Source organism: Strix aluco, chromosome 13, assembly GCF_031877795.1.
Source record: "Strix aluco isolate bStrAlu1 chromosome 13, bStrAlu1.hap1, whole genome shotgun sequence".
Taxonomy (NCBI): Eukaryota; Metazoa; Chordata; class Aves; order Strigiformes; family Strigidae; genus Strix; species Strix aluco.
Genome location: NC_133943.1, coordinates 411221 through 438491, shown reverse-complemented (window position 1 = coordinate 438491; position 27271 = coordinate 411221). Strand labels below are relative to the sequence as shown.

General features: G+C 48.9%; 1 protein-coding gene across 2 annotated transcripts in view; it reads right to left on the bottom strand.

Annotated features, from left to right (window-relative positions):
- PPP2R2B (protein phosphatase 2 regulatory subunit Bbeta) overlaps positions 1 to 19034 on the bottom strand; it is a 101840-nt gene extending 82806 nt beyond the window's left edge. Inside the window, exons 1-2 of one of the 2 annotated variants that reach the window (XM_074838519.1) lie at positions 18896 to 19034; positions 18676 to 18753 (exon numbers count right to left, since the gene is read on the bottom strand). In XM_074838519.1, the coding sequence (XP_074694620.1) occupies positions 18676 to 18753; positions 18896 to 18905 (88 nt within the window). In that variant the 5' untranslated portion in view covers positions 18906 to 19034. Of the gene's footprint in view, positions 1 to 13837; positions 14163 to 18675; positions 18754 to 18895 lie in introns of those variants that run through there. The other variant, XM_074838518.1, reaches the window with a different exon arrangement.
- Between the last annotated feature and the right edge of the window lie 8237 nt (positions 19035 to 27271).

Sequence of the window (27271 nt, the reverse complement as noted above, 5' to 3'; positions counted from 1 at the left end):
TCTCAAATTATATGCTGGAAAAGGAGAAAGAAAAAAAAGAGTGCTGAGCTGTATACTGGAAAATGTATTACTAAATGCCATGAACTTGCATTTGAAAGGAACTGCTGATTGTGAATAAATCCACCACATGGCTTTACAAAGCTGATAGTGCATTTTTTTCCCAAATATAGCAGGATCAGCCTATGACAGGCTGGTTTTCTTTTATAATCCGTATCAGAAATTGTTTAGAGTATAGTATCAAACACAATTTGTTGGGTTGCTATAAAATAGTCTCTGGTGTGATACAAGGCTCTCACGGTAAGAACAGGGTCTTGTGTACAGCAATTACACCTGCACAGCTTCACCACAGTCTCAAAACGTTTAAGGAATTTCTGAAGCTTTTTTGGTGACCTTGCTTTAGCAAAGCTGCCTGCAGAGAAGAGAAAGATTAAACCTCAGACTATTGTTTTTGTGAACGTTTTTGCTGAGTCAACACAGGTGGACCTGTGGCCCTTCGTGCCCTCTGCCAGCAGGGCCATTTGTGACATTCCTGGGGGGTTCAGTGGAGAGAGCACACAGAAACCGAGACGCTGCAGGCTATCGCTGGGTATTTACCACCCGGGACAGCAGCTAAACACCCCTCTGGGCCTGAGCAGGGTCACGAGCTGTGGCTTGTGCCAAAGGCAGCCCATGGTGCTGGGGGACATGCGTGCCCTCACCCCGGGCCCAGGCAGGAGAAGATTGGGAACCCCGCCAACATGCGGGCGAGGCTGCCCGTGGTGGGACAACAGACAGAGCCAGTTCCCCTGTTTGTTCTTACAGGTAGGTCACCCCGCCCACACGCACCGTCCTGCCTTCCCCAAAAGTGCTTAAAATAACTCCGTGCCAAGCCAGACGCAGACTGGGAGATGCTCAGCCTCCCAGCCAGCTGCTCTCTCCCACCCTGAAGCATTTCTGGCTGCACAGCCCTGCACCTCAGTCAGGTCTCCTCAGAGCGGGAGGGATGGCAGAAGGTACCTTTGTGCCGATTTAAGCACTGACTAAATATAGATGACACGGGAACACTGGGAAGCTACAGCTGAACCCATCTGCAGTGAGTGAAATACAACCACTGAACGGAAATATCTCTAGAGCCTTGGAAATATGCTCTTAACTCGGCTCCTTCTTTAGCTGGAGCTGGTTTGACCGCTGAGCTGCGGGGAGCTGCAGCCTGGGACGGAGGGTCGCGCTGGGATCGCTCCTCAGCACCAGAGCGGGATGGGGAGCGACTTCCCAACACGGACTGGGGGAGAGGAAAAATCCTTTTCAAAATCCTCTGATGGTAGGACGGAACATCCATTATTTTTGATTAAAAACCCCTCAGCAACACTTTTTGTTACTGAAGAAGAAAGCCGTTTCAGCTGCCGGTGGTCCCCAGGGGCGACGTGATGCAGAGCCCCCCCGGTTTGATCGCACCGAGCATCCCCCGCAGCGCGGGCGGTGGGGGGGGAGCCGTGCCCCGCTGCCGCACCCCGGTGCGGGGGGAGAGGCGAAAGGAAGAGGAGTCAGAGCGGCCGGTGCCCCCCGACACCGCCCGGCGCACCCCAGCAGGGCCCAGGGGCGGCGACGGGACCCCGACCGGAGAGGCCGCCCCTGCCCCCGCCGCGGGACCGGGGCGGCCACCGACACCGGTACCGGTACCGCCCTCGCCCGGCAGCCGACGGGAGCGCACCCGCCCGGGCCGGGGCCGAGGCCGGGCAGAAGGGAGCGGGGGGCTCCGGGGCTCCGTCGGCTGGTTCTGGCTGCCCCCCCCGCAGTCCCGGGGGGTCGCGCCGGCCCCGTCTCCGCGGGGGTGTCCGGGTCTGTCCCCCGCTGTCCCCTCCCCGCGGCGGCGGCATGTCTGCCCGCAGCCGGAGGCGCCTCAAGCTCCGCTCCCGAATAACGTCTGTCCCCGAACTTCTGGGAACAGCCCCGAGCGCACTTTGCCGCGGGAGCACCTGGTGACATCAGTGCTTGGGGGACCCCAGCGGGGAGCCGCCGGCCCTGCCCGAACCCCTCCAGCCGCTGCGCAGGGGCGGGAGGTCTAGGGGGGAGAGGGAACACAGACTCGGGGGAAAGAAAATACTAATTTGTCTCCAGTAAGCGAGTAATAGCTTTTTTTTTTTTTTTCTTTTTAAGAGAAAATAGCCCCAAAGCCTAGAAACAACGCTTCAGAAGAAATTGTATACAACACCCTCAACAGGCTGTTCAAGTAAACGGCGTGCAACTCCAGTAACCACCTCGCCTGGCAGGGCTAATCTAGATCCACCATTTCAACCGCATTTCAATTAAAACTTTAAAAACTCAGCAGAATCGTCTCCTGCTCAATGCTCCCTCCCACTTAGAATCATGAACTCCATGGTAAGGGATTTTCCCATTCTTGGCCTTCCAGCACAAAGATGTCGTTGCTAAAAAGCAGAACTTGAAAGGACAGACCGGTCCCAGTTTCCTTCACCGGAGCTGTACGGCCCCATGAGCCAGCCCAGAAAGCAACCTTATTCCACATCAATAATCCCCAAAATCTGACTGAAGACAACCCCAGGGTCTTGACAGGAGTGCCATGGCACTGCCCACAGCCACTCCAAAGGGAACCAAAGGCAAAACCTGAACAACCTGCTCAACTGTGTTTATTCAGATAGCTCAGAAGGGTCCCAGCAGGGTATGAAGATTAATTCATTTCAAATAGCAGCTCAGTGTCATGCCCATGAGAATTTAAAACCAAATTCAATCCCACTCTCTACCCAATAGCTTTGAGAGAATACAAATGAGGCCATGTTTCAGCCTGGGAAATTAGTGCAAATGCATATACTTTTGTAATAATAAAAGCTGATTTCCAACGCAGGCCTTGTCTGAGCCTAGGAGCTACTGGGCTTTTTTTTCCCCTCCTTTAAAAAAACCTACTTGAGCATAGTCATACCATTTATGGCTGCAAACTTAAGAGTAGTGTATGATCATGTGAGGGATCATGGCCTCTATATAGAAATGTTTATGCTATCAGAGCTTATCTGCAGATACAAAGCACTTTTAAGTTGCATTAAGAGGTTTAGAAATGCCACTGGCTAGAACTAAAAATTCCACCCCTAACTGAGGAGAGCATCGTGTGCAGCTTAGACCTCTGTCCTCGTTTACAGCAGCTTTCAGCGGGGCCGCCATCAGCCCCCGGCTCAGAGCCCAGCACAGAGACAGGAACCACTCTGCTCCTCCAGCCGCGGCAGCTCGTCACGAGGGAAGCGGGCAAGGACCTCTCCCAGCCAAGGTGCAGTTATTACCTGCAGGAAATCAAGAGGGACATTCACACAGAAGATGTGGCAAGGATCTGTGGGCTCCTGGAGGAATCCTGACTGCAGCAGAGCTGGGACAAGAGCACAGAACGACCAGCTGCGGGGCAGCCAAGGAAGGCAACACGGGGCAGCTGGAAGAGGCTCCTGCTGCCACCCCAACGGCCAGCGTGGCTCCACCAGCCAGCTGCCCCCTGAGCCAGCCCACACAGGGAGCAGCCCCAGTGCACAGACCGCCGCTGGGCTCTTCCACAGCTGAGACCTCAAAAGGCAGTTTTTCGTCTTCTCCAACACCTGGTTTTTGTTAGTCTCCTGGGCCCTCAGCACTGCATGCCTTGGACGGCGGGGCAGGTGCCATTCAGAAACACAAGGCACGAGATCAGCCCCGGCGTGCCCCGAGAGCTCAGCTCCTGCACCGGTACGCCGCAGCTGGGATCCTCAGGGTGCAGGGAGAAGCTGCGGAAAGACGTTTTTCCAAGAGCCTGCGCACTGAGCAGCAGAAGGGCGCAGCATGACCCCCTCCTGGGCTGTAAGGAGCCTCGACACTTCTCCTGGCCTTCTCCCGAGCTCCTTCCCTCACCGCAACCTCTGGTTGGGCATCCACCCGCTGCCGCCTGGGCCAGGCGTCCCCTCCTGCCCGGACAACCCTCACTGCTCCAGGTGACGCAGTGAGAAGGCCCAGGGAGGGATCTCGGCTACTTCCCTCCCCACCACAGGGCAAGAGCTGCGGCTCGCCAGAGCCATCCCGCCTGGGGACACCAAGGGCTGGAGCCTGTGAGCAAAGAACAAAGCACAGAGGAATCATCCAGAGTGAGTCCTCCCTCTCATCTTTGACTGCCCTTAAAAGACAAAATTTAGCATCTCGTTAAGGAGAGACTTCAAGCTGAGTTGAACAAAACAGTAACATCTTTCGAAGTGGCTTGTACACTTTTTCCCCAGTGAAAGCGCTCCAAGCATATCACCATTCAGACAAAAAATATGGGTCTTACCATTACTGTATTCTGTGGCAAAAAATTATACTGAAAGAGTGTAATTGCAAGAAGAAAGCTCCGTATCTGTGACAGCTGAAACAGCATTCTCTGTCTTTTATAAATTCCTGAAGCTAGTAGAGAGCAAAATAAAACCCTGTAAGTATACATGAATAATGAACACATTACTTTTTCCTAAAAGGCCTTGAAATGGACTCAGTAAGAAAAAATGCAAAGGAAATGCAATCAGTGCAGCCAAGGAAAGATATTTCCAGCTCCTGAGTTACCACAACAAAAATGCAGGTGCACCCATCATCCCTAACGGAGAGAACAACCCATCTGCACCACCAGTACGCCCAAGTACCAGGAACCCAACCTGGCAGCTGCAGAGCTGGGCACCTCGCCACTGCGTGAGCGGCGGCACCCCCAGCTCAGCCCGTCAGGACAGAGTTCGTCATTTCTTCTATTAACGAAGTCCAGTGCAGTGCCTGCAGCTCTCCCTCCCCTCCGGCTGCAGCACAGCTCCCACCTCACACCCGGCACCATGGCAGGAGCTGAGCAGTGCTGGGATTTACCTCCCCCAGGTAAACAGGAACGAACAAAGGTGTGGATGTAGCAGAAACAAGGCTTTGAGCTCACTGGGAGGAGAAATAGTTTCCACATGCCATGATTCAGTTTGACATTATGCCTAGTATTATGGAGAGGGAATTTGCTTCTTTTTCCCCTAGCAACCATCCATTTCTTCATGGCCGCACAAAATTAACCTCATTTCCTGCTATGGAGAGAACAGACCAGGCGGTTGGACTCCTGCACATGGCACAGGTTCTGATAAACGTAAGAACTGAGATTAAAGCGAGTCTGATGGTTTTCACTAAAAAGCAAGGGTTGATACGGCTTTCAGACTGAGAAATTGAAGAATGGCTAAATCAGGAAATGCAATTATTGTAGGGAGCTCAATCTTAACTCGGTGTTCTCCATGAGCCTTAAACTAATGGCCTCTCTTCATGTAATTATAGACTATTAGTTACACCAAACCATATTTGCATAGTTACACAATCTTTCTGTACCTCTAATGCAGATACTATTCTGTAGTATTAACACTGCTTCAAATTTAATTTATGTGGGTTTTACTCCAGGGTAATTCAGGACTTCAGTGAAGCTCCCAACTGCTGGTGCCTGATTAACTCAGGTCGAAGTCATCGGAATGACTCACCAGAAAAATAAACCCACTCATGGTCAACACAGTGGGGACAAAACTGACAGGCTGATGGTGAGTGTTAAGGGTCACCACAACAACAAAGCTAAGGTCTTCAAAAAAGAATGACCAGAAAATTAGCTATTTTAGGTTCACTCCAGGCCAAGGCTTTCGGCTGTGGAGTCCTGCTGTCCTGAGAGCTCTCCAGCATCCAGACCAGGGTTTGCCCAGCAAAGCCTCGAGCAGAGACTGAGCGCAGCCCAAGGAGAGAGTCAGCCACCAGCCAGCTGGTCCCCACGGCTGCTCCACTCCACTGACGCTTTAACGTCTAGGATCAGGAGTTTCAGGACACGTTTTAAACAGTTCCCAAGCAGACTTCCCTTCACTTTGTTAATTGGCTTATTCCACTGATCTAAATACGGTAAGAGGTAAAGCCTGAACGTACTTTCTGTGGTCACGCATAGAGGAATCCGCTGTCTGGAGTGCATGAGGAAATAACTATTTTTATTTTTCACATGCATCACTCAAAAATATTCCAAAGGCCAAAAGCTTAGCCTAGAGGTACCCCTAAGGTAAAGTGCTTAGTTTTAAGGTGCCTCTGGCTGTGCTTTCATGTTGAAGACCCCTAAAAAGCTAACCCTCTAGCTTAAGGGCACCTTTGAGCTAAGCTTTAAAATCGGCTCAAACACGAGTGATTAAACACCCCGGCCTTCGTGTCACCTCCGCTGGAACCTCCAAAAACGCTAGTGCAAAGCCTGGGCACAGACTGCGAGACGCAGAGAAACAGAAAACTGTAAAAGGCTTCAGAGAAGACAACAAGATAGTTACCTCGGAGCTACTTAAACACAGGAATTGCTCCACTCTTTGGTCGCCCTTCTGAGCCAGGGAACTATACATACAAATACTCTGGGAATTATAACGACTTCAACATCCTTTATTTTAAAGGAAAGTCAGTCACATTTTGGTCTTTCAAGGACCCTGAATCTTGTGAAAATCATGCTATTCAGGAAATAATCAGTATGCTTAAAGATATGTGTTTTTTTCCATAAAACAGTATTTAATTTTGAGCTAAAAGTCGGTTTCACTAAGAGCACTGATTACCTGAGTGGTGCTTGCTGCTTACCTTGCCATTGAGAAATTTATAAATCAGGCACTGGACAGTCTGAACACTCAGTATTAATGAACTAAAGGTGAAGGAATTCCTAAAGCAATAGATTAACTTCCTTAGAGTAATCACATTAAATGGACCAAGTTAGCTCCAGGCCGAGGCTGTATGACCTTTTCTAGCTTTGCCTTTGTCAAAATACTGATACCAAATAAAGAGCGCAGGAGCCACATTTGCAAAAATGCATTTGCATACATTTGTATGAACTCGACTGAGGAGCAGAGCCCAGGCACAGCCGAGCACAAGGAGGTTTACAAGGACGTGCAAGGACTTGCCATGTCCTCTGGGCAAGGCCGGCAGGCTCCAGCAGCATCACAGCGCTAATGCTTTCCGCAACAGGCTCCTAACGCGCAGCTGGGCTTTTTGTGTGACTCCCACTGCCCACAGAGGTGATGAAGCCAAAGCCAAACCAGAGATGCCCCAGATCAGGGAGACACAGGAGCTACTTAACAGAAGACAGAGGAGTTGCTGTGAGTTATCAAGCAGCAGGGATCAGAACTGGTCCATGCCCTCCCTTGCTCTCCGCACACGCAGTCTGTAATTTGGAAGTACGTGTAATTTCTGAAGATCAAATGTAGATACACTTTCTGTTTAAACTCCCTGCAGGACAGACCCAAGCTGCTGGCAGGAGGAGAGCACGCTGCTGCTGACCGAGCTGCCCGCGGGTTCACGCCTGGTGCAGCAGCAGCAGGGGGCACTGCGCTGGGACCGGGCCCACAGCCAGGGGGCAGCCCCTTGGGATAACTCCAGCAGGCTCTGCTTTCTCTCAGGGATGAGGGGGATCGGGGACAAGGGCCTTCTGTACCCGGTGGCAGGGTGGAGCGGGGCTGCACCACGGGCTGGTGCCCACCCTCACTGCAGACAGTCACTGGCCTGTGCCTCTGCTGCAGCTGCAGCTCTGGCAGAACCCCCCAGGAACGGGTGCCAGCCATTCTTCAGAGGCCCTGAAAGAAGCATTCATTTTCAAATACAGAATATTTACCCCGTTGCTTTTTTAAAATCTATTTGTTAAACTGCCTTTTCACTCCTTTTCCTCCGCTCAGCACTACGGCAGCTCCTCCCCGGGGTAGCTGCTCAGGGGGACAGACAGCCGCCCACCCAGGCCAAGCCGGCAGCCCGCGGCGGGGAAGGCGGCAGCGGCACCAGGGCACCCGTGACAGCACCCACCGAGGCCCTGAGAAGGCAGATCACCTGCTTTTAAATAAATGGGCTTTAGAATAAAGTTTTCAGGAGGGTGGAGGCGAGGAAGGCTGACAAGCTTAACCCTTAACAAACCATTTTTCACAGTCTAGAGTGTTACCTGACACAGCCATGACTATTGTCAGCAATACAGAAACTCACAACTTCAGCCAGAATTCCTCTACTGTGCGTAGAAAACTCCTCGCAGTGGAGGACACAGATGCAGTAAAGAGCACAAACTGAGTTTAACAGCACTACTGGCCCAAAGGTCACACAGGTGGTGACAGATCAGCCAGCTGCCACACAGTAAATACATAAAACACATTCGCTACTAAGGACAGGCGATTTTCTTGGTTACAGTACCAGTTCCCTTCCTGGCCATCCCGCCTGAAGGGAAAATAAAAGGGCCCAACAAGAGTAATAAGAAGTTCAGAAAGCTTCATTTGTAAGGACAGGCTCAGACAGGGAATTTAACGGAACAAGGCTAGATACAACATCACCATAAAGCCAGTGCTGAGCAATCCTTCCGCAGGCTACATAGCAGAGACTGAGAATCATTTTAACTTGCAGATATTTTTGTTAGAGATAAATGAACACACGCGGTGAAGACAGCTCAGCACTAGAACTGATTAGCAGCAAAGAGAGCGACTTGGCATCCTTTGAGGATTGAGAGGTGTTTGACAAGAACCTGTTAAGTATCTGCTTTAGTAGAGCCTACTACAAACAGAAAGGAGCTAAGAGACCTCCCTAGCTCTTACCAGCCCTCCAGCCATTCGTCACTTCTCTGACTGTATGTTCTGTGCTAACTAATAATTATCACTTAAAATCACTTAAATATTCTCACTTAAATCTTGGGAGAAGATGATTTTCAATAGGCATGATGATTTTCTCCTGTATATCTCCTCCCATTCAAAAATCTCAAGTCAATTTATTAATTCATTTATTGCTAAATTAGAAGAGCCTAGAGACCAGCTGGATGGGAGTAAGATTCCAGACCAAATCTGGCATGGATGGAGATCTTTCATAAGAATCCCTGTACCATGTCAATACTACCAATAATTTCAGTTAATCCCGCTACATGACTCCCAAGGGACTCTTCAATGCTATTTTCTTGATTCCTTCCAAAATGCCACTAAGAAATCTACCCACATTTTCTTCCAGCCTTGAACCAATCCTTTGATTTTGGAGGAATGTGTAAAATCCCAGACTGCTGTGCCAGCAGTCCCACCGAGCACAGACCGGCACTGGTGAAATATCAACAAAACCATCTCCTGGGAAAGCCTGGGTTCCCAGCAGAAGCGCCAGCTGCACAGCCAGGAGGGCAGCGAGCGCAGCCACGGCGAGAACGTAATAAAGGCAGCTGAGACTGAGACCCCGATCGCGGCCTGCGGTCACTGTACAGCCAGCCCGCTCTGTGTCATTTCTGCAGCTGCGATTCAAGACCTTCCTGTGCTCCCCCCCACTTGTTCTCCATCGCGAGGCACACGGGAGCAGCACTGCTGCTTTCACCTCTGCAGCCCACAGCGGCCGGGATGAAGTGTGGCCGGGTTTCACAGCACCAGCAGTGGCTGCTCCCTGCTCGTGTCACAGACACAGACCTGCTGTACCTGCCCCGCACTGTCACGGTTTTGGGTACGCTGGATGTAGGAAGTTCTCTTTTACTTCTATGTTTTCTATTTCCCAAGCAAACAGAAATCTATCCACAGTCCAGAGTGAAGCTGTTTTGTCCCCCATGAGAAAGAAAGCCAGCCAGCATCAGAGTTCTACACCAATGGTTACAAACCTCAGCCCACTGCTGCTCAGAATGCACTACCACTGTAACTTTCTGTAAGCTACTGATTTAGGCATTCTAAATTATTTGCAGAAATAAAAAAATGTGCAGGAATGAGCTGCAAAGCAATATCAAGCTCCTGGTGGACTCTTCAAAGCAAGAAATACCAAGACTTGTTGGGGCAGAACAGAGAGCGAGTTTATTGCTCGTATCAGTCCTGCCTGAGCCTACTCGCAGCAATGACTGACCTCCAAACCTCCGGCCTCACATGGCTTATGCTCAGTGGACGCTTTCTTTTGGTCCTTCACAAGAGCACATGGGAAGTATAAAAGCAGTGCTAAAGTTTCTTATTACATTGTTACAGTAATTAGAGTTAATCAAATAGTACAAAACCTATAGCATATATATGTTTTGAACCTAGCTTGAAAGTAGCAGTGCTTCCTTGACATACACCTCCTACATGTGCTTTTCATTGTATTGCCCAGATTTTTAGCATCGCAGTATCAAATGTGCATCATTATTTTTCTGCTACAATTAAAAACTTTTATCTAGACCTTAGCGGTAAATTCAGATATTGGATAAAGTATTTAATATTAAATAAAGAATAAATTTTAATAATCCCTGTCAATTGCAATGTTAGTGAGTGAACTAAAAGCAGATGCATTTGTATTGGTCACTGGTTTGTATCTGCACCAAACTAACGTACCATCACACAGAGATCCCACACCCGCAGCAATGAATGGCCATGCTTTCCCAGCAGGAAACACAAAGGGATTCAAGACCTTCAGTCTAACTCAACATCAACCAAATTTGGGAAAATTTGGAAGTTACCGAACTATTACATGTCTAAACACCAATTAAAGCATCCAAAAGAATTAATACTTCTGCAGAACAGCCAACACTTCAAACCCTGCTCAGGAAAGTGCACAAAACCACATCTCTTTAAATTCTGGAAGAACAACATATGCATGACTCAAAGTTTGGCGATTGTATGACCTCAGAGAACTCACTTCCCATCTTTGTGCTTGTTTCCTTGTCTGCAGGAAGGGATATTATTTTCTTAATTCAAAGGCTTTTTTTCTGAAGGTTACTTAGCTAAAAATTTAAATGATCTTTGATATCCTTGACTTGAACATGTTGCAGAAATAGAAAAATAGTTTGCATTTTAAAAAACAGTAAGTTATATTGATCAGTATGTATGTATTCATTCTGAAGCATTTTATTTTGTAAACGTACATCTCGAGGCTGCCAGCTGCTGCAGCCTGTCCAGGGTTCTCAGCAAACCTGATGCACACTTTGCGTAAGGCACCAGTCCCTCTGTCATTTAGCCCTTTTTCAGCAAATAATAAATGATAGAAAGCCCACAATGCACATTCCACATCGAAAGACACATTTGGATCCATTTTTAGCGCACACACCACCGTGAGAACAAGGCAGACCCAGATAACTGTTTTGCATCTTAAGTAACAGATCAAGAAACGCTTTTCTACAGCAATATTCCTCCAAATACAGTTCAGGAGGAGCAGTCAGGGTCCAAAGGACAGGATCGTGGGCTCCAATTCTGTCAAACTGCCATTGTTCAGTCAAGCTACAGGCACACCTTTAAGGTCGATGGGACACAGGTGTGCACTCCTACGTGCTGCTGAGCAGGACTGAATTCAAACTGGCAACACCAGCCCCAGGTCTCCCTGTGCCACTGAGCTGTGCTCTTAAGGCCCAAGTAGCCAGTATTTTCAAAAGATCTCAAAACCCACGTGCTATGCTGCATCCTCAGCCACACGCCTTGGTACGAGGAGGACTGGTGTTTCTGGACGGCATTGAGCATCAGGAGTGCGATGGCAACACCAGGTCATACTAGAGAAGCCAGCATGTCACCCACTCAGCCACGCCACGGCCACCACCGAAGGTGCTTGGCTTGTACCAGCTCCTGCCAGATGCACCCTCTGCACCCCCTTCACCACCAGAATCCCGCCCCTCCACGGTAACGATAACGACACTGCACCATGTCCACAGGCATGGCCAGGCAAGGACTGTAACTTCACAGCAAAGCAGAGCCGGACAACAAACGGGTCTGTGAGGAAATAAATTAAAGCTCAGCTGCAGCTTTCTAAAGCCATTTCACAGGCAGTGCCAGAAGAGGATAAACCGCGTGCTTGAGTTTCAAGTTTATTGCAGCTTGGTGCCCAGTCTTTGTTCTCTGTTCCAGGCTCTCTACTGACCTAGATCTCTCGTTTACAACTCTGGGAATTTGGGATGAAGGAAAAACAGAATTTTTACAGTGAGGTAATAAGAGAATAGACCAGGATTTCAGGTCTTGGTCTGGATGGAGCTGGGATCAGCAGGGTCTTTGGAGAACGCCTTCGCCAAGAAGGGGTGAGTCCAGAGGGTGCTGCAGGGGCACGGAGGAGTTCCTCCTCTGGCTAAGAGGGATGCCTCTGTCAGGCTGTGGGCAGAGAGGAGCCTCTTCTCTTTGACAGGCTCAGCTGTCCTGTGCCTCTGTCTTTCTGCAGGGTAAAGCTCAGCTGAAAGACGGACCAAGGCAGCATCTGACTGAATCTGGCCCCTGAGGCACCGCAGCTTCACCCTGTGAATAGTTCTGTCCATCTGTGAGCCTGCACTGCACCCAGAGCGACCCAGAAACACCAAATCGCAACTTCATCACTTCAAATCATAGAGGTATGAGCACTGGATCCTACTCCTGCTGCACATCATATGCTAAGGGTTCTTGTCTGTGACACTGGCCTTTTTAGCCCCTCTGAAAGGACCGAGGCGGGAGTCAGGCTCTGGGTTCTCGGTTCTGCTAGTGATCTGGCCTGCAACAGAGTCGTTTAAAGTCCCCAGACCTCAGTTTCACCCCAAGTTAATTATATGCATTTGACAACTGCATATAAGAAACAGTTCTGTACAAGTTTCATTCTTTATATATTGTCTGCAATGGAGAGGAATAGACAGCACACTGGTGTGGCATTCTTTAATTATTTTTTTTTCTCTCAGTAGTCTCGTATGACCTCCCCTGAAACAGCGAGGTCTGCTTCTCCATTGAATTACTTATCCCAGTAGAACAATCCAAAAGTTACTTATTCAGAATACCTTAAGGAGCTGTGCCTTTGGACAAAGTCAACATGAAAACAAAATAAATCTTCAGAGAAACTTTCAAAGAAAGAACTCCAGAGTTAGTCTGAGTTATCTATTGGCATAATTTTATCTGCTTAGAACTTCAGAGAAAATTAAAAAAAAAGTCCATACTGTCTGCTTGGACTACAACATAGCAACCAAAGCAGATACAATAATTTAGCCTGGAGTGTCCTCACCTACTGCCCCATCCTTCCTGCTTAACCCTTCAGCCTTATGACACTCTTGGCCGAGGCACCAGGAGCCAGGGCAAGGTACCCTCCAGTGCTGCTTTCTCACTAGATACAGCCAGTGGGCAGAGACTGAAGCCAATCACCCCAAAACCCGCTGCAAGTGTACACCCCTGCAGCGCTGGTCTGGATCTCCCCACTGCTGGCAGACAAGGTTGGTAACTCAGTCAGCGCCCACAGCTTCCAATTGGACGAGTCTGTGGAAAGCTGGGTGAGAGGAAGGGTGTTTTCCCTCATTAACTAACTCTGCTCAGGGCATGTGAGGAACATGGCTGTGGTTCCACATCGGGGAGCAGAGTGGTGTGGAATTTTGATCCTGCGGAGCTGTTCGGACAACTGCAGATGATGCACAAAACTGTCTGGTGGGTCACGCACAGCGAACGAGCCTGCAGTTGTACCACAGGGGGTTATAACTCAGCACAAACAAGCACTCCCGATGGGAGAAGTCCCACTGAAGTCTCAGTGGACACAGACCTGATACTCTGCATTCCTACCCAGAAAATACAAAGTTCAAACACCGCTGAGAACATTTCATTTACCCCAAATAGCTGCAGAGCTGTTTTGCTGAGACCTGAAATCAGGCTTTACTGGATGAGGGAAGGGGCGTGGGTAACCAGACGCAGGCAGTGATAGAGGTGATTTTTTCATTTTCTTGGGTAAATACAGATGAATTAAAGGCCACAGTGACGAACTACATAAACCTGAAACAGGCACAGCCCCGTCAGCAGACAGTCTTCCCTAAGCCGGCCCTGCTGCTCATTCGCACAGTTAGTGCAGAGCCAAGAGTAAACCAGGGCACCGACGGGAATAAGCAAAGTCCTCTCCTGCTCAGCCTTCAGGCGCCCTCCGGGCCTTCTCCCGGCCGCCTCGGCCACCTCCCGCGGCAAACAGCCGCCCCCCGCGCTCCCCCCGCGGCGCGTACCTTCCGCATGGCAGCTGGAGGAGAGGAGGGCGCTGGGCGGCCTGAAGAGGTACGGCAGGTACCGCGAGAAGCATTTCATCTTCCAAACCCGTAAGTTTGGGGGTTTTTTTAAAAAAAAGGAAAATAAAACCATACAAAGCTAAAAAAGAAAACAACCAACCACTACAAAAAATGAAGAAGAAAATAACGCGAGCCCTTCTGGGTGCCCGAGGAGCCCAAGCAGCCCACACGGCGGGGGCTGGCTGCGGGGGCTGCCCGGTCCGGAGAGCCGGCCGGCCCCATTCTGCCGGCTCCGGCCCCCCCGGTCCCGCGGCTCCGGCGGAGGCGGAGGCGCGGCCGGCAGCGCTGACTAAGCCCGTCCTGCCCGCGCCCCCCCCCCGAGCAGAGCAACACCCGGCCCGGCGGGGAGGCACCGGCCCGGGGGAGGCAGGGAGGCTCCGCCGGGCCCCCCCCCGCTCTCCCTGCCCCGCGGCGGTCCGGCAGCGCCGGGCCCCGCCGGGGGGGCCGTGGGTCAGGAGGGCGGTTTGTGTTTTGACACCGAAGCCCAGCCTAAATCCGTGAGCCCAGCGGCTCCGCAGGCGCCGGTGCCGGTGCCGGCCCCGGTGAGCGGTGACGGCGCAGCCCCAGCCCCAGCCCCGCTGGCGGGGCGCTCCGAGGGCGTTTCGGCACCGGGGAGCGAGCACAGGCCGCCAGAAAGGCGCTGACAAACCGCAGGACGCGAAGCGAAGCCCAGGACGCAACCGCGCCCGGCTGGAGCGCGGATTCTGCCGAGGCAGCGCGCTGAAGTCAGGCGCTCCACGCCCCGGTTGAACCGGCTGCGTTCCCGCGGTGGAACTGATCCAGAACATTTCGAACGCTTTTTCAATCACAACCCACTCTCCAAGGCCAAGTGTGGTCCAAACCGGCGCTGCCGCAGCCCACTCAGGTGCACGTAACCGGCAGCATCGCGCTACCAGGTCAGAAGGAAATAACGTGATCAGCTGCTGATGCCACCCCCCCCAATCTGCGTTTTCCTGCTGGTTAATTCCTCTGCGGACCAGCTCCTGGTTTAGGACCAGACCACTCACCGCTCCGGCCCGCTGCTGCTGCCTCGTGCGGAGCACCAGGCCTTTCTGCAGTTCGGTTCCATCACCCGGCTGCAGCCTGCCCCGTCCTGCTGTCACGGGCCAGTGATGGAACCACTGCACTTACAGCAAAGAGATGCGAAGCACCCGTGCCACTGAAGAGGGAAGCTTTTCATTCCACTTCAGTATCTTTCTCTTTATCCAAAATACCCTCTCTGGATGTGGGAAAAACAATCTAGGTGTGGGCTGCAAGAACACAAACCCTTCGTGGTTAGGGATGACGGCTCCCAGATTGCATCACACAGAAGTGGAGGCTGAGGATCAAGTACTGTTGTGTATCTCGAGTCCATCCCAGGAAACGAGATATGAACTAAAGAGACTGGATTTTATAAAGCACTCCTCATGGAAGGTCACTGTACGTGTTCACGTACGACTCGCACAACCAGATTATTTCATATACCAGCCTGGAAATGTAAACGGCTCCCTGGAGCAAACACTGCTGCTTGGCTGCACCCTGAAACTAGTCAGGTTTTCTGGAGAAAGTGCTGAATGCTGCCTCCAGCTGAAATCAGAGGGAGGTTAGATGCGGTATGCATAATTAAACCACATCACAGACGTGCAAACTGCAGTTACTTATCTCTAACAATCACAGCAGCTCACTCGACACTTTCATAGGAGTGCGCAACAAAACCTGGAAAAGAATATGAATTTCCAAGCGGCTGGTTGAACTAGTGTTCTGGAGCCAGGGCGCCTCTCGACAAGGCTGCGGCCACCGCTAAGCCAGGCCCACTGCGAACAGCTCTGGAGAAACCACCCGCTTGCTCCCCAGGAAAACGCGTGCGTTACTGTGGTAGTTTGGACCTTTCCCTCCCAGCAGGCAGCCGATGCCCTGCCCACGTGGGTGCGTATCGGAGAGGAGGGCAGCACACTGCTTCAGCACCATGCTGCCGCGCCACGGGCCTGGTCAGCCGCTGCGCACAGGCCAACCTGCCAGTCCTCCAGCGCAGATTTCCACGCCAAACACATCCCACTGCCAGCTGGATCCTCCCGATTGCAGCCCTGGGCTGGTAGCTGAGAGCTGGAAGTTCACCCCACCACTGGGACTGAACGGATGAGGCGTCAGCTGCTCCAGGAGGGGAGAGGAAAACCGACGGCCCCCAGACCAGTCCCAGTGCCTCGGCTGTGTGGACCCAACTTCTTCGGTCCCGTGCTTATGGGCCCAGAAAGAGATTTGCCCCAGTTCTGCTTACAAGATCACCACAACAGCTTCAGGCAGAGGACTGCACTTCTTCCTGAACCCATGTCTCTCCCCCGTTCATGCCTTTTTAACTATTTATATGGCATCCCTGTAGTCTGTGTGTCTGGCTGTGTCACCTCCTTGCGGACATAGATAGAGATCACAGAGTCGGATGTTATGTGACCCCCTGGAATAAATATTGTCCACACCAAGCTGTGCAGTGACTCGCCTCAGGTTTACCCAGGAACTCAAAGTCAGCTTGAAACAGAAGCTGCATCTGAGACCTACTTGCGGGAGTGAAATCTGCAGATCCTGTGCCTCTCTTCCACCACATGCATGGATGTAATGGATTCCATTGTACATGACAGAAAATATATTTTTTCCACTTAAAAACAGACACAAACGTTCCCTGAGAAACAGCTTAATTCCACCTCATTAAAATCATGTACAGAAAAAAACCACAACACCAAATTATCTTTATTGTGGCTTGGATCTATTTAAATATTTATACTCAGTCTTTATGTTCCATTAACAAACTGAGTTTCACTTCACATGCAAAAATCAGGATATATATATTTGAGCTTAATTAGCAAGAAACACAAAAAGGAAACCAACATATAAGAACACAAGGCCGTCTCTGAGCCAGCTTGGTGAGCCTGCAGGCCATCACGCAACCCTGAATTCTTTGCTTTGGAGGGACTGGTTACACATTTGGATGATGTGGCAAACATGGGCGTGTGCCAGCAGGCAGAACAAAAATCTCAAACCCACTGGAAATGACTGTTGGTCATGGAGCTTGCTAGGATCTGGTGACATTCCAACTGCAAAACATTCCAGACGCCAGGCAGAACAGCTGACTCCATTAGGACCATTTCAGTTTAGCCATTAATACTTACATGATATTCCTCCATTTGGTAACTTTATTACATGTATGCTTTACACCGGACTAATTGAATATGACCACAATTTAAATGCTGAGCACCTGAGTTCCTCATCTGAGGCACACAGCCCACAGGCATGGCAGCCCCAAATCTGGCGAGGCTGCCCTCACCCTCCTGACCGCCGTGGCCATGGCAGGACTCTCCCTGGTGACATGCCCTTCAGCAAGCGCTGGGGCAGCTTCTACACCGTGGATCTTGAGGCTCAAGAGGACTAGAGGAAATGTCACCTCTTAAGTTTGCACTAATCTAGTTTCTACACTAGACTGCTAATTATCAATACATCAAAATAAGGCAAGATCTCTAAATATTGTTTCCTTTTAGTAGTAATGAAACATAGTTCAAAGCACTGGGGCACCACAATGGCAAACAGCAACATAATTTACTTCATATTTAACACTGAAATCAGTGTTTGTTTGAGCAGCTGAAAGATGTCCCAGGCCTCCCATCTATGCACAAGAGAGCTCATTCATTCCCACAGTCGTGTGAGAGTTAAAGGATCCATTACAGCACTGGTTTCATCAGGACGAGTACCACACACTGCGACACCACACTCCAAGTTAAGGAAAGCAATGAACAAGGAAAGAACAAAATGGGAGAGTCTACGTGTAGCTCTGCTTGTGCAGCTTTACACATGCATGGAAAAGAACAAGCATATTATTGGAGAATTAATACAGAATTATTCTCGGCAACATTTTAAGTATCATTTGAAAGCCAGAATGACAATCCATCCTGCTGAAGGAGGCAGGCTCTTCTACATTTAAAGAAGCAAAACACCATAAACATAATAGTAGCATCTCCTTTCACCTGACCATACACAGCTGCATGCATTCCACTAACTAATGAAGCACATTTTGTAAATTCAGGATGCTCAGATGTTACCAAGAGTTCTGAAGGTCAAAAACGTGCCACAAAGACTAGCATAAAATAACAAGTTATGCATAAACTTCTGATGAAGGTGAGGCATCTGTGATAGAAACACATTTATTACATGATTCATGTGTATGGACGTCTGTATCCACACACATCCACGTTCACACGCAAAACCAGCGTAACAACCAAAAGCCCAATCCTGTACCTAAAATACTCTCCCGAGCTTTCTGCTCAGTCATGGTGAGGCCACTTGTACCTGTTGATCAGATTCAACAGACCAACGCGATCACCTTTTTGTTACCAGTTTCACTGAATATAGCCTTTAAGTATTATCTATCAGCCTTTACTTTATGAGCACCAAGTTATCCAGAAACAGGATCCAACTGACTCCAGTAAAGGATGTTATAGTGAGAGAGGCTGTCTCGTAATTCCCTGAAACTGTAAATAACAGCTGAAAAGCAAAAGGAAATCTATTTCAAAGACTATTGATATGATTAAGCCACAATGCCTTCAGATTAATTTTTTGGATCAGTAGCTAATTTTAGAGACCTGTCTCTTTCAAATGCATAGGTACATAATGAAGGCAGAGACGAAAAGAGTGTAACTTAGCTCTTTGCCAGCCGTTTTCAACAACATGGGAACAACCCCCTGCACACTGATTAGGGGAGATGTACACGACAAACAAGTTATTTTTGATCACAGCAACAAAAGGAAAAATAAACTTACCTTCTGTCACCCCAATATCTATAGTTCCTTTTACTTGACTAAAGCACCACAGCACATCCTGCATGAGGTTTCCAAATCCTGCCAGGGAAACACATGCAGAAAGATAAGATACGATCATATTGGTATTTAGCTTGTCCTTTTTTAAACAAACACACACACGCACATACAAATTGGCACACAAATATCTGCAATCCCCGCATGAAGATAAATAGCTGCTCACCTGGTATCATTCTTCCATACAAAGCGCAAAGCTAACGCTGCAAAACTGAAAACATTACGCCCACGTTATGAATTGCCCGTCTGTTTGTTTTCTCTGTTCCATGGCAGGGCTATTTCAAAAACGGTGCAATTGGAGTCAGTCCCCTCCACATCACTGGCAGCATCACAGAAGAGTCAGGAGGCCCTGTAGTCACGGTCTTTGTCACAGCCTCTCTTCATCAGAATACTAATGCCCCCAATCATCTCCAGCACCATTAAAGAGCGAGTGGAGGAGAGAAAAAGAGAACTACTCTTGCTACCACAACAATATTTTTTCCAGTTCGTGGTCAGTGTAGTTGTGAACCCAAGCAGAATGAAGCCACTTTACAGGATGCCGTACTATTATAATCAAAATTTGCCTGGAATCAGAAGTGTACTGTAGTTGCTTTAAAAGAATACTACAGGCATTTCTATTAGAAGGCATGTTATTAAGCTGTAGCTCTCTCAGCTGTGCTTGCTGCTGTAGCAATACTCTGTGTTAAACCACTCTGAGAGAAATTAGGATTTTATCTACTGCTGCTCCTCATTTTCTTGATAGCTCAGCAGAATTTTCCTTTCTGTAATGCAGTTTTCACTGTAGCACAAAAAATCCACTGCCTCAAAGGACAACTTACTTTCTTTTATCCTAACACACGTTTTATCTCAAAGTAATTTCCAGACATGAAGAAAGCAGCACAACGGAGCCATGAGGACAGGAAATGTCATCTTACTCGTTTTACACACTGGTGAAATGTGGCACAGAAAATGTGAGTGTTTCACAGTTGGCAAGTGTGATACTGGAGACTCAGTCAGGGGGTCGTGCTATGGGAGACTCAAACTTGTGACTTCCCTTCAAAAGAAGGAAAACATGGCATTGGGAGATAATGTATAGCTGGAGATATAACTGAGTTAACTGGGCTATCTCATGACCTACCCAAATGTCTTTGTGAGATTTCTGTCTGGTTTTATTTAAATCATGGTGAGTTGCTGCATAGTAATACAGGTCTATATATATCATATATATTAATATAATGTTATGTATCTTTGATACATAACAAAGTCCAGAATGAGCTTTATTGGATGATTCAAGCCAAATACAGGGGAAAACTGGAGTTTTCAGAATGTGAAAAGATCTGGAATCTGAGGGTATGAGACAGTTTGATAAGATTATGAAAGAATATTAAGTTTACTGAGATTCATAACTTGAGATGTCTGAACAATGGGAACAGCTACAAAATATGACAGGAAGATATGAAAAAAAATGACATTTACAAAAACAGGTCTTAACATTATTGCATGAACTTGAATGTCTCCTAAATTCTGCTAGAATATTTCAAAAGCAAGTGGACAACATGGTGGGTGAGAGGAGCAATACCATGACACCTTTTCTGGAAAGCTCTCTTGTATTATCTAATTCCCCTCATAAAACTTCTCAAAGGAAAAAGGATTTATGACTTAAAATTCTTCCTCTTAGACTGGGAGTCTGATGACATCTAACAAGTTTCTGAAAACAGGGATTTTGGTGTTTTCCAGTACCTTGGCTGCTCACAGAAGTAGATGTGGACAGGATGGACAGACAGCACAACACCCCCCGCAGTGGTTTCCCTACTGGCCGCTTGCCCAGCTCCACTCAGGGTTGTTCCCAGTTCTTGTTTAAGGAAAGCTTCTCAGTATCAGAGCGAGGCTTTTTTCTTCACGAAAGGTGAAACTAAGGTTTTAGAGGGCTGATCTGTACCTCTCTACCTTCTCAAGAGCCCTGGGAAGTGGCACCTCGGACCTTGCTGTGGGACCAAGAGGCCTCCTGTCAGCTCACTGGGCTGTCTGAGGCAGCTGCCAATGCCAACTCCTCAGGCACGGCTTTAATTCCGAGGACAAACAAAGGCGGTACCTAACAGGGTCCCGCCTGGCTTTAGCATGATTCGCTTTCATCGATTTCCCCTAATAAAACCGTTTCTGCCCCCCGTGGCACCTGGCGGCCGCTCCCCGGGACCGGAAGGCGCCAAACGCCACCGCGCGCCCCCTCAGCCCCGCGGCTCGCGCCGCGCATGCGCACCCGGCTGGGCGCGAGCTGCCGGCCGGGTGGGGCGCTCAGGCCAGGCCCAGGTAGGCCCGGCCTGGCCAGGCCCGGCTGTGCTGGAAGCTGGGCCTGTCTGGAGCTGAGTGGTAAAGAGGAGGCGCCTGGGCTGCCCTTCGGGCAGGCTGCGAGCGCAGGTCGGAGCGGTGGGGCTGGGCGCACCCCGCCGCTCCCCTTGGCCCGCCCAGCAGCTCCTGCCCAGGCCCGGTTCTGCTGCAGCAGCACCCCCTCCCTCAGCTGCTGCCCGGGGTGGCCGGAGGCTGGACTGGCTGCTCTGGGCTGTCGTGTTTCTCCTAAGGAGGCTGTTGAGCCGCTCTGAGCGAGTGGCTTCGTGTGTCTGTCTCTGGACGGTGTTGAGTACAAAGATGAGCGGTACCAGGGAATATCCAGGTGTTGTGGGTACGTGAGTGCTAACACAGCACATGTGTTTCTTGCCCCAGTTGTGTGCTTCCAGGGTTGCCCTCCTAACAGTCCCTGAACAGTTTACTTCCCTGATGTGTTTCAGAGTGCTCGCAGAGGCCTGGTCTCAGCCTTCCTGTGTTAAGACAACGCAGCCATGGGGCAGCGGGCGCCCGGCTGGCCGCCATCGCCCTGATGGAGAGTCTAGTGCCAGAGGAGTGGGTGAAGGCACCACATACCTGTCGTGTGCACCCAGTCAACACTTGGTCCAGCTGTCTGACTTGAAGAACTGAAGCAAGAGAGAGGTCAGCTGCTGCAGGCTCTCGCACACCTGTGAGCTCCTTGTACCCTGGCTATATAGTGTATGAGCAGAGCAGTGCCTCTGTAGGAACCTCACTGAGCTCTGCTTCTCTCTGTGCTGCAAGAACAGCAGATCCTGGTGCCAGAGTCCCTGCCACCAGCCCCTGCCCAGCAGGCTGCTCAGGAGGAGTTTGTCCTTGGCTAGGCTGTGGTTAACCATAGCGCTTAACCTTTTGTGCACACACGTGTTCTGGATGAAAGCTGTTCCTTCTGACCTCCCTGTTAATGCTTCTGTCTGTCTGGAGTCTCAAAAATAACTACTTGAGCATTTGTAAGTAACAGCAACCTGTTCTCCTTTAAATATTTACCATGCAAGGTGGAGGATGGCATCCAGCTGCTGTAGGCTCTGCTGCTGGGCTCCTCGGTGTGTGGTTTTGCTCCATGAGAGTTACTACGGAAGATGGTCTGCATGTGTGTTTGAGAGACATCGCTAATGATTTGCCCTCTAATTATGTGTTTCTGTAGCTCTCACGTGAGACTCACTAGCAGGGGCTGAGCACAGGGCTGATAGAGGTAACTTGGCGCTTTGTGCTTTCCTTTAGGCTTTCTAGGTGTCATCCCAAATCAGTAGACTTCTGTTACCAGAGGTCAGAAAAATTCCTGAAGTTTAATATGTGGCTGTGCAACTCTCACAATGAAGTACTGCACAATACTGAGCAGAAGGGTCTGTGTGTGTGATAGATGTCTAAAGTTTTTACTGATGCAGTAACTGACATTTTACAAAGATTTCTATGCTTATAAACACATCTGTCTCATTTTATATGATTGTTATGAAGAAGCCACAAACAACCATATGTTTGACATTTTCTCTATGTTTTCAAAGCATTTCTCGGGAACAGCTGCTGCTGAAGACATTCCTGAGGAGTTTTTGGCAGTGGGAATGTGGAGTTGGACACCTGAACTCTTGAAGATACTAAGCACCTGTAAAAGAAAAGCCAGTTCTGTACAAGGTGTGTATACATAATATATATAAGGTCATGAAAACATGATTATGCACACTGTTTTTACAGCACAAATGTAACTGTCTCGCAGGTCTCCGAGACATTGAGAAAAATTATCCAGAACTCCTGATTTCCATTTTTAATCTCTAACTGCTGTGGCATGGCCTCCTGGCTTCTCAAATAGTTGAGTCCAGACAGATACATAAAAAGTGTCCTGAATAACAGAATCAGCATCTTCTTAGTTTGCACTCAAGCAATCCTTTATGGCTGTGTGTAAGCTTGCTAGGAGTTTTGCTGTGGGCCTAGAAATAATGAGAGCTGGTTAAAGACTCACCATCAAAGCCTTATTAGTCACTTCCAAGAACTTAATCCACAGCAGTGTCTTGGACAAAAAAACCCATATTCTATCTTGTCAGAGAGTACCCCGGAAGCCTGGTCGTGCCCGGGCAGCCCGTGCGGGAGGGGCCCTGGCAGTCCTCGGTCCCATGCCAGGCGCTGTGCCAGCAGTGGTCACACCGATCCGGTGCCAGGGAGCCCAGGAACGGTGCAGTGCAGTCACTGTCGGAGCCTGTGACAGCAGCTCGTTGTAGGTGACGTCTGGTCATGGAGTGGGACTTCGTATGGAAAGAAATGAATTCAAGGGAAAGTTGTTTGTGGGGAGAGGGAGAGGGTGAAATACACGCGTGCAGGTGATGGAGGGGTTGCCGTTTTCCACAGGCTCTGTGGCGCTTGTTGGAGATGGGCCTGAGGCTTTGAGAAGAGCGATGATGAGTCTCTGCAACATCTGGGCAGTTTGCAGGGTCCTGCCTCGGGTCTTCACTGGCATAAATGTTGTTCAGTAATTTTTTAGCCCAACAGTCTTTGACAGGATTTGTTCCTGTGCTCACCACTGTAGTTCTCACATTTACACCAGGGTTTGTTTATGCCTGCTTTACGCTGGAAATGCTGGGAGCAGCAGACAGGGTTTCTTGGCCCTCGCTACCTCCTGACTCCTGGAACATGAATACTGCAATATTTCAGACATCAGATTGGAAAAAAAACCTTTAGTAACTGAGCCCCCATTTGGCATGTTCAAGATGATTGATTTAAAGAATGGTGGTGTGGTTTTTGAGTTTTATTGCTGACTTCACTTCTGCAAATTCTCCGTGGACCATGTAGATATCACCTGTAGTTCTTGGACTTGTTTCTTTTGAAACACCAGTTCTTGCGATACGGGTAGGATTTCACTAATGAAATACATGTCTGGTGATACCGATGTATAAAAAAAGCTTGCATGCAAGCTTGGTCTCTTCCCTGCGTGCAAATTAAATGCCTTTCTATTCTACAAATTTGAAGAACTCATTTAAAAGTCAAATATGCCTGGGGAAAGGCTGCACGTGGATATTGATTAGTTTTAGGATGTCTGCTGCTAACTGCATTGCGTTCGGTCCTGAAACCAAACGAGTCGGGAGCGCTGTGTAGCGGTGGGAGAGCATCTGTTTGAGTTGGGTGTGAGGGTCTGTTAACACTGATGGGATTGGGTGATGTCCCCAGAGAACACTCCCCCTGTGCGAGGGTATGATATGTACTAGCTAAAAGCAGTGGGAGTAGGAACACTTTTTTTACTTCCCAGCCCACCTATTGACACATCGTGTGACCGTAAAACTGAGTTAACTTCTGTGTTCTCCCTGCTGTAAAACTGAGCTCCTTAGTTGTGAGAATTATTATTAACATTCCAGCTGCCTGGAGGAGAGCTGTTAGACACTCACTATTTATTTTGGTGCACAAAGCTATTCATAAAGCATTTGTTTCTGCAGAAACTTACTTAAAACTTCACTTAAAACTTTTGCTTCCATGCTATGATTTTTCCCCTAAAGTTTGGTTGTTTTTTTTTTTTCAATGTAAATATTATGGAAGGCTTTTTAAAAAGTCAAGAAAATGAAGATTATGGTGGTCTTCATTGTGAAAAGAGAAACACGTAAGTGGAATGAGGTGGATTTCCTTCTGTATCTGTCCATGTCAGAAAATGGACTCCCCTCATTCCAGGTGTAAGTAGAGCTGGAGGAAGGGAATGCGTAGAGCGTAACCAAGTGTGAAAGCAAGGCTGGAGTTAAGGGAGACCCCTCGGGACAGGGAGCGCAGGCCAGGGTGGTGTGAAAGGGCTGGTGAGGATCCCCAGCACCGAACAGAGCCCAGATCTTCAAGGAGGGGCGTGGGGTGGGAAGGGCTGGGGAGGGAACAGCCTCCATAAACCACTGTAGTCAGCTCCTTATTTCTCCCCTTCCCACTCCATCTACAGCTCTTAAGGTGTCTTTGGTGCATTTGTAGCTGTGAGTGCAATAACTTGTAGAGATAACTGAGCTGGAAGGAAAATGAGTTCGACAGAAACTGATACACCCTGTTCTTTGCCTGGATTTTGCAGCTGACTCTGCAGAAGCGTTGCTACCTCATCTCGCTAGTTTAACGTTGCCGTTACCAGCACAGCATAGTGGGTGCTGTGCAGGGGGGAACCATTTACTGAAGGGGAGTCAGGAGCCTCAGGTCTGCGTCTCAGGATTTCCCTTCAGTGTTCTTTCTATTCCAGTACTCCAGAAGTTGGAATCAGTTGACAGTAGGTTGAGAAGGATTAAGAGATGTGAGAACAACAGGAGTCCTGTGTTGATTTTCTGGGAAAACTGAAACCTTTAGAGTTGTCATCTTTTAATCTTGCAGACAAACAGGAAAGCGTGGTGAATTTTACTGTTTGTACAGACCACTGCCAGGTAGTGAATCCTCCAAAAGCTGCTGTGGGCAAAGCTCAGGTTAGTGAAATAAATTCCATCTGTGAAAAACTAATTTGTGTCCAGTAGCCACAGAGTTGATCTGCTGTTGGTGACTAAAATCTTTGTGGTAGCTTTATACTTTCAGTTAGCATGGAGTAGGAAACAGGGGGGACCTGAGTAACAGTGGTGCCTAAATGTGTGCTGAGAAGCAAGTTCAGGAAACATTCCTGAAGTTTCGAGTTGTTCTGGGAAGGATGAGAGAGAACTCCAGGGTGTATCTCACTAGTATCCACATGAGTTACTTTTTTGCTTTCTTTCCTCTGTGAATTAAAATGGGAGAAACCTGTGTGAGTCTGTGCCAGTTGCTTAAGCACAGCAGGGACAGCACCAGCGCTTACACTGCTGTGCTGTTAGTTTTGGGGGTGCTGGCTGTCAGCAAGGGTGTGTGATGCGTGTGTCTGATACCAGCTCCTTTCTCGCTGTCCTTCCCGCCCCGAGCTGCTGCCCTGCAACAGGAGCTCCAAGCAGGTGTTTCTCTCCCTGACAAGTACTCCTCTTGCCATGGGAGGGTCAGAAAAAAACAGGCGCTTTCTGTGCATCCCACTTGTATAATCCTGTTTATAGATTTATCAAGTTGTATTTTAAACTGCTTGGGTTGTCTCCTTGTGTCTTATTTTGGAAGGGAGTTTCCAGAACTTCGTTCTTCTGCTGACAGCGTTCTGTAATGTTTGGAAGTAACACCTGCAGCAGGAGATACACATTTTATCCTTATAAATTTAACCTGTAATGTAAACTAATTTACTGAACTGTAACGTATTGACAAGCCCGTTGTGAAACATTTTTTGTCCTTCAGGTCTGGGTGCACTCATATGTATCTGGGATTCAGTGTTGACCCTTTCAAAGCAAAAAACAGCCTGCTCCGTACCCTGAGGGCACGTTAGCAAGAGGGATGGGTGACGTAGCCAGCCTGGTGCTTTGGCTGTATGTCACAGAGATGGGGACAAGGATGCTGCCTTGCCAGGGGTTTGTGCAAGTTTGCAGTGGTTTGTGCAATCTCTTTACCAGGAGCAGTACTATAGAAGGAATATGGAACTTCAGTTAAGATTACCATTAACGCACAAAAGCTTTTATCCAGTAGTCTCTGTAGAGCATGTCCTCCCTCCGGGTTAACTTTAGCTTCTGAAATCCTGTTCTGCCTTAAATTCTAGTGACCTCTAGCTGAAGAGTCCTGGCACTTCACGTGCTGCAGCCAGGAAAAGCCACTGTTCAGCTGTTTTCCAAACCAGAGCCCAGACCGGAACAGAAATCTTGCAGGGATTGGTGTGTTTAAAAATTTTCTTTTAACTCGGGCACCTGGGTACTGTGGTTTGCGTTATGAGAAGGATGTCCAGGATGGTTTCAGGACAAGCCACCTAACAGCGCGTAGCACAAGTGGGTGCTGAGGCTTGCTGGAGTCTGTGAATCAGGGAAGTCGCACGCACACACTTCCTTCCTTTAAGCTGGATCTGTTTAATAGCAGCAATTTTAAAATCACAGTACTTTTTAAAACAAAATGAACCCATGATACTGCCAGGATATCAGCAATTCTGCATTGCTTTAGAGGTTTTGTGGTGTTGAGTGGCTGAAACTTTAGCTCAACCCAGGAATGCTTTCTGCTGCATTGAGGGACTTTGTGTAGGGATGCTTCAGCAGGACAGAGTTGGCTGTGCTCTTTTTCCCCGCCTCTGCCAGTTACCTCATTAGTACAGGCATAATGGTTGCAATTTAAGAGACTACAGGCAAGGCCTGTAATTTGTTGGATGCACAGTTCCATCCCTTCACGAAGGTGTACAGCTGCATCCTAC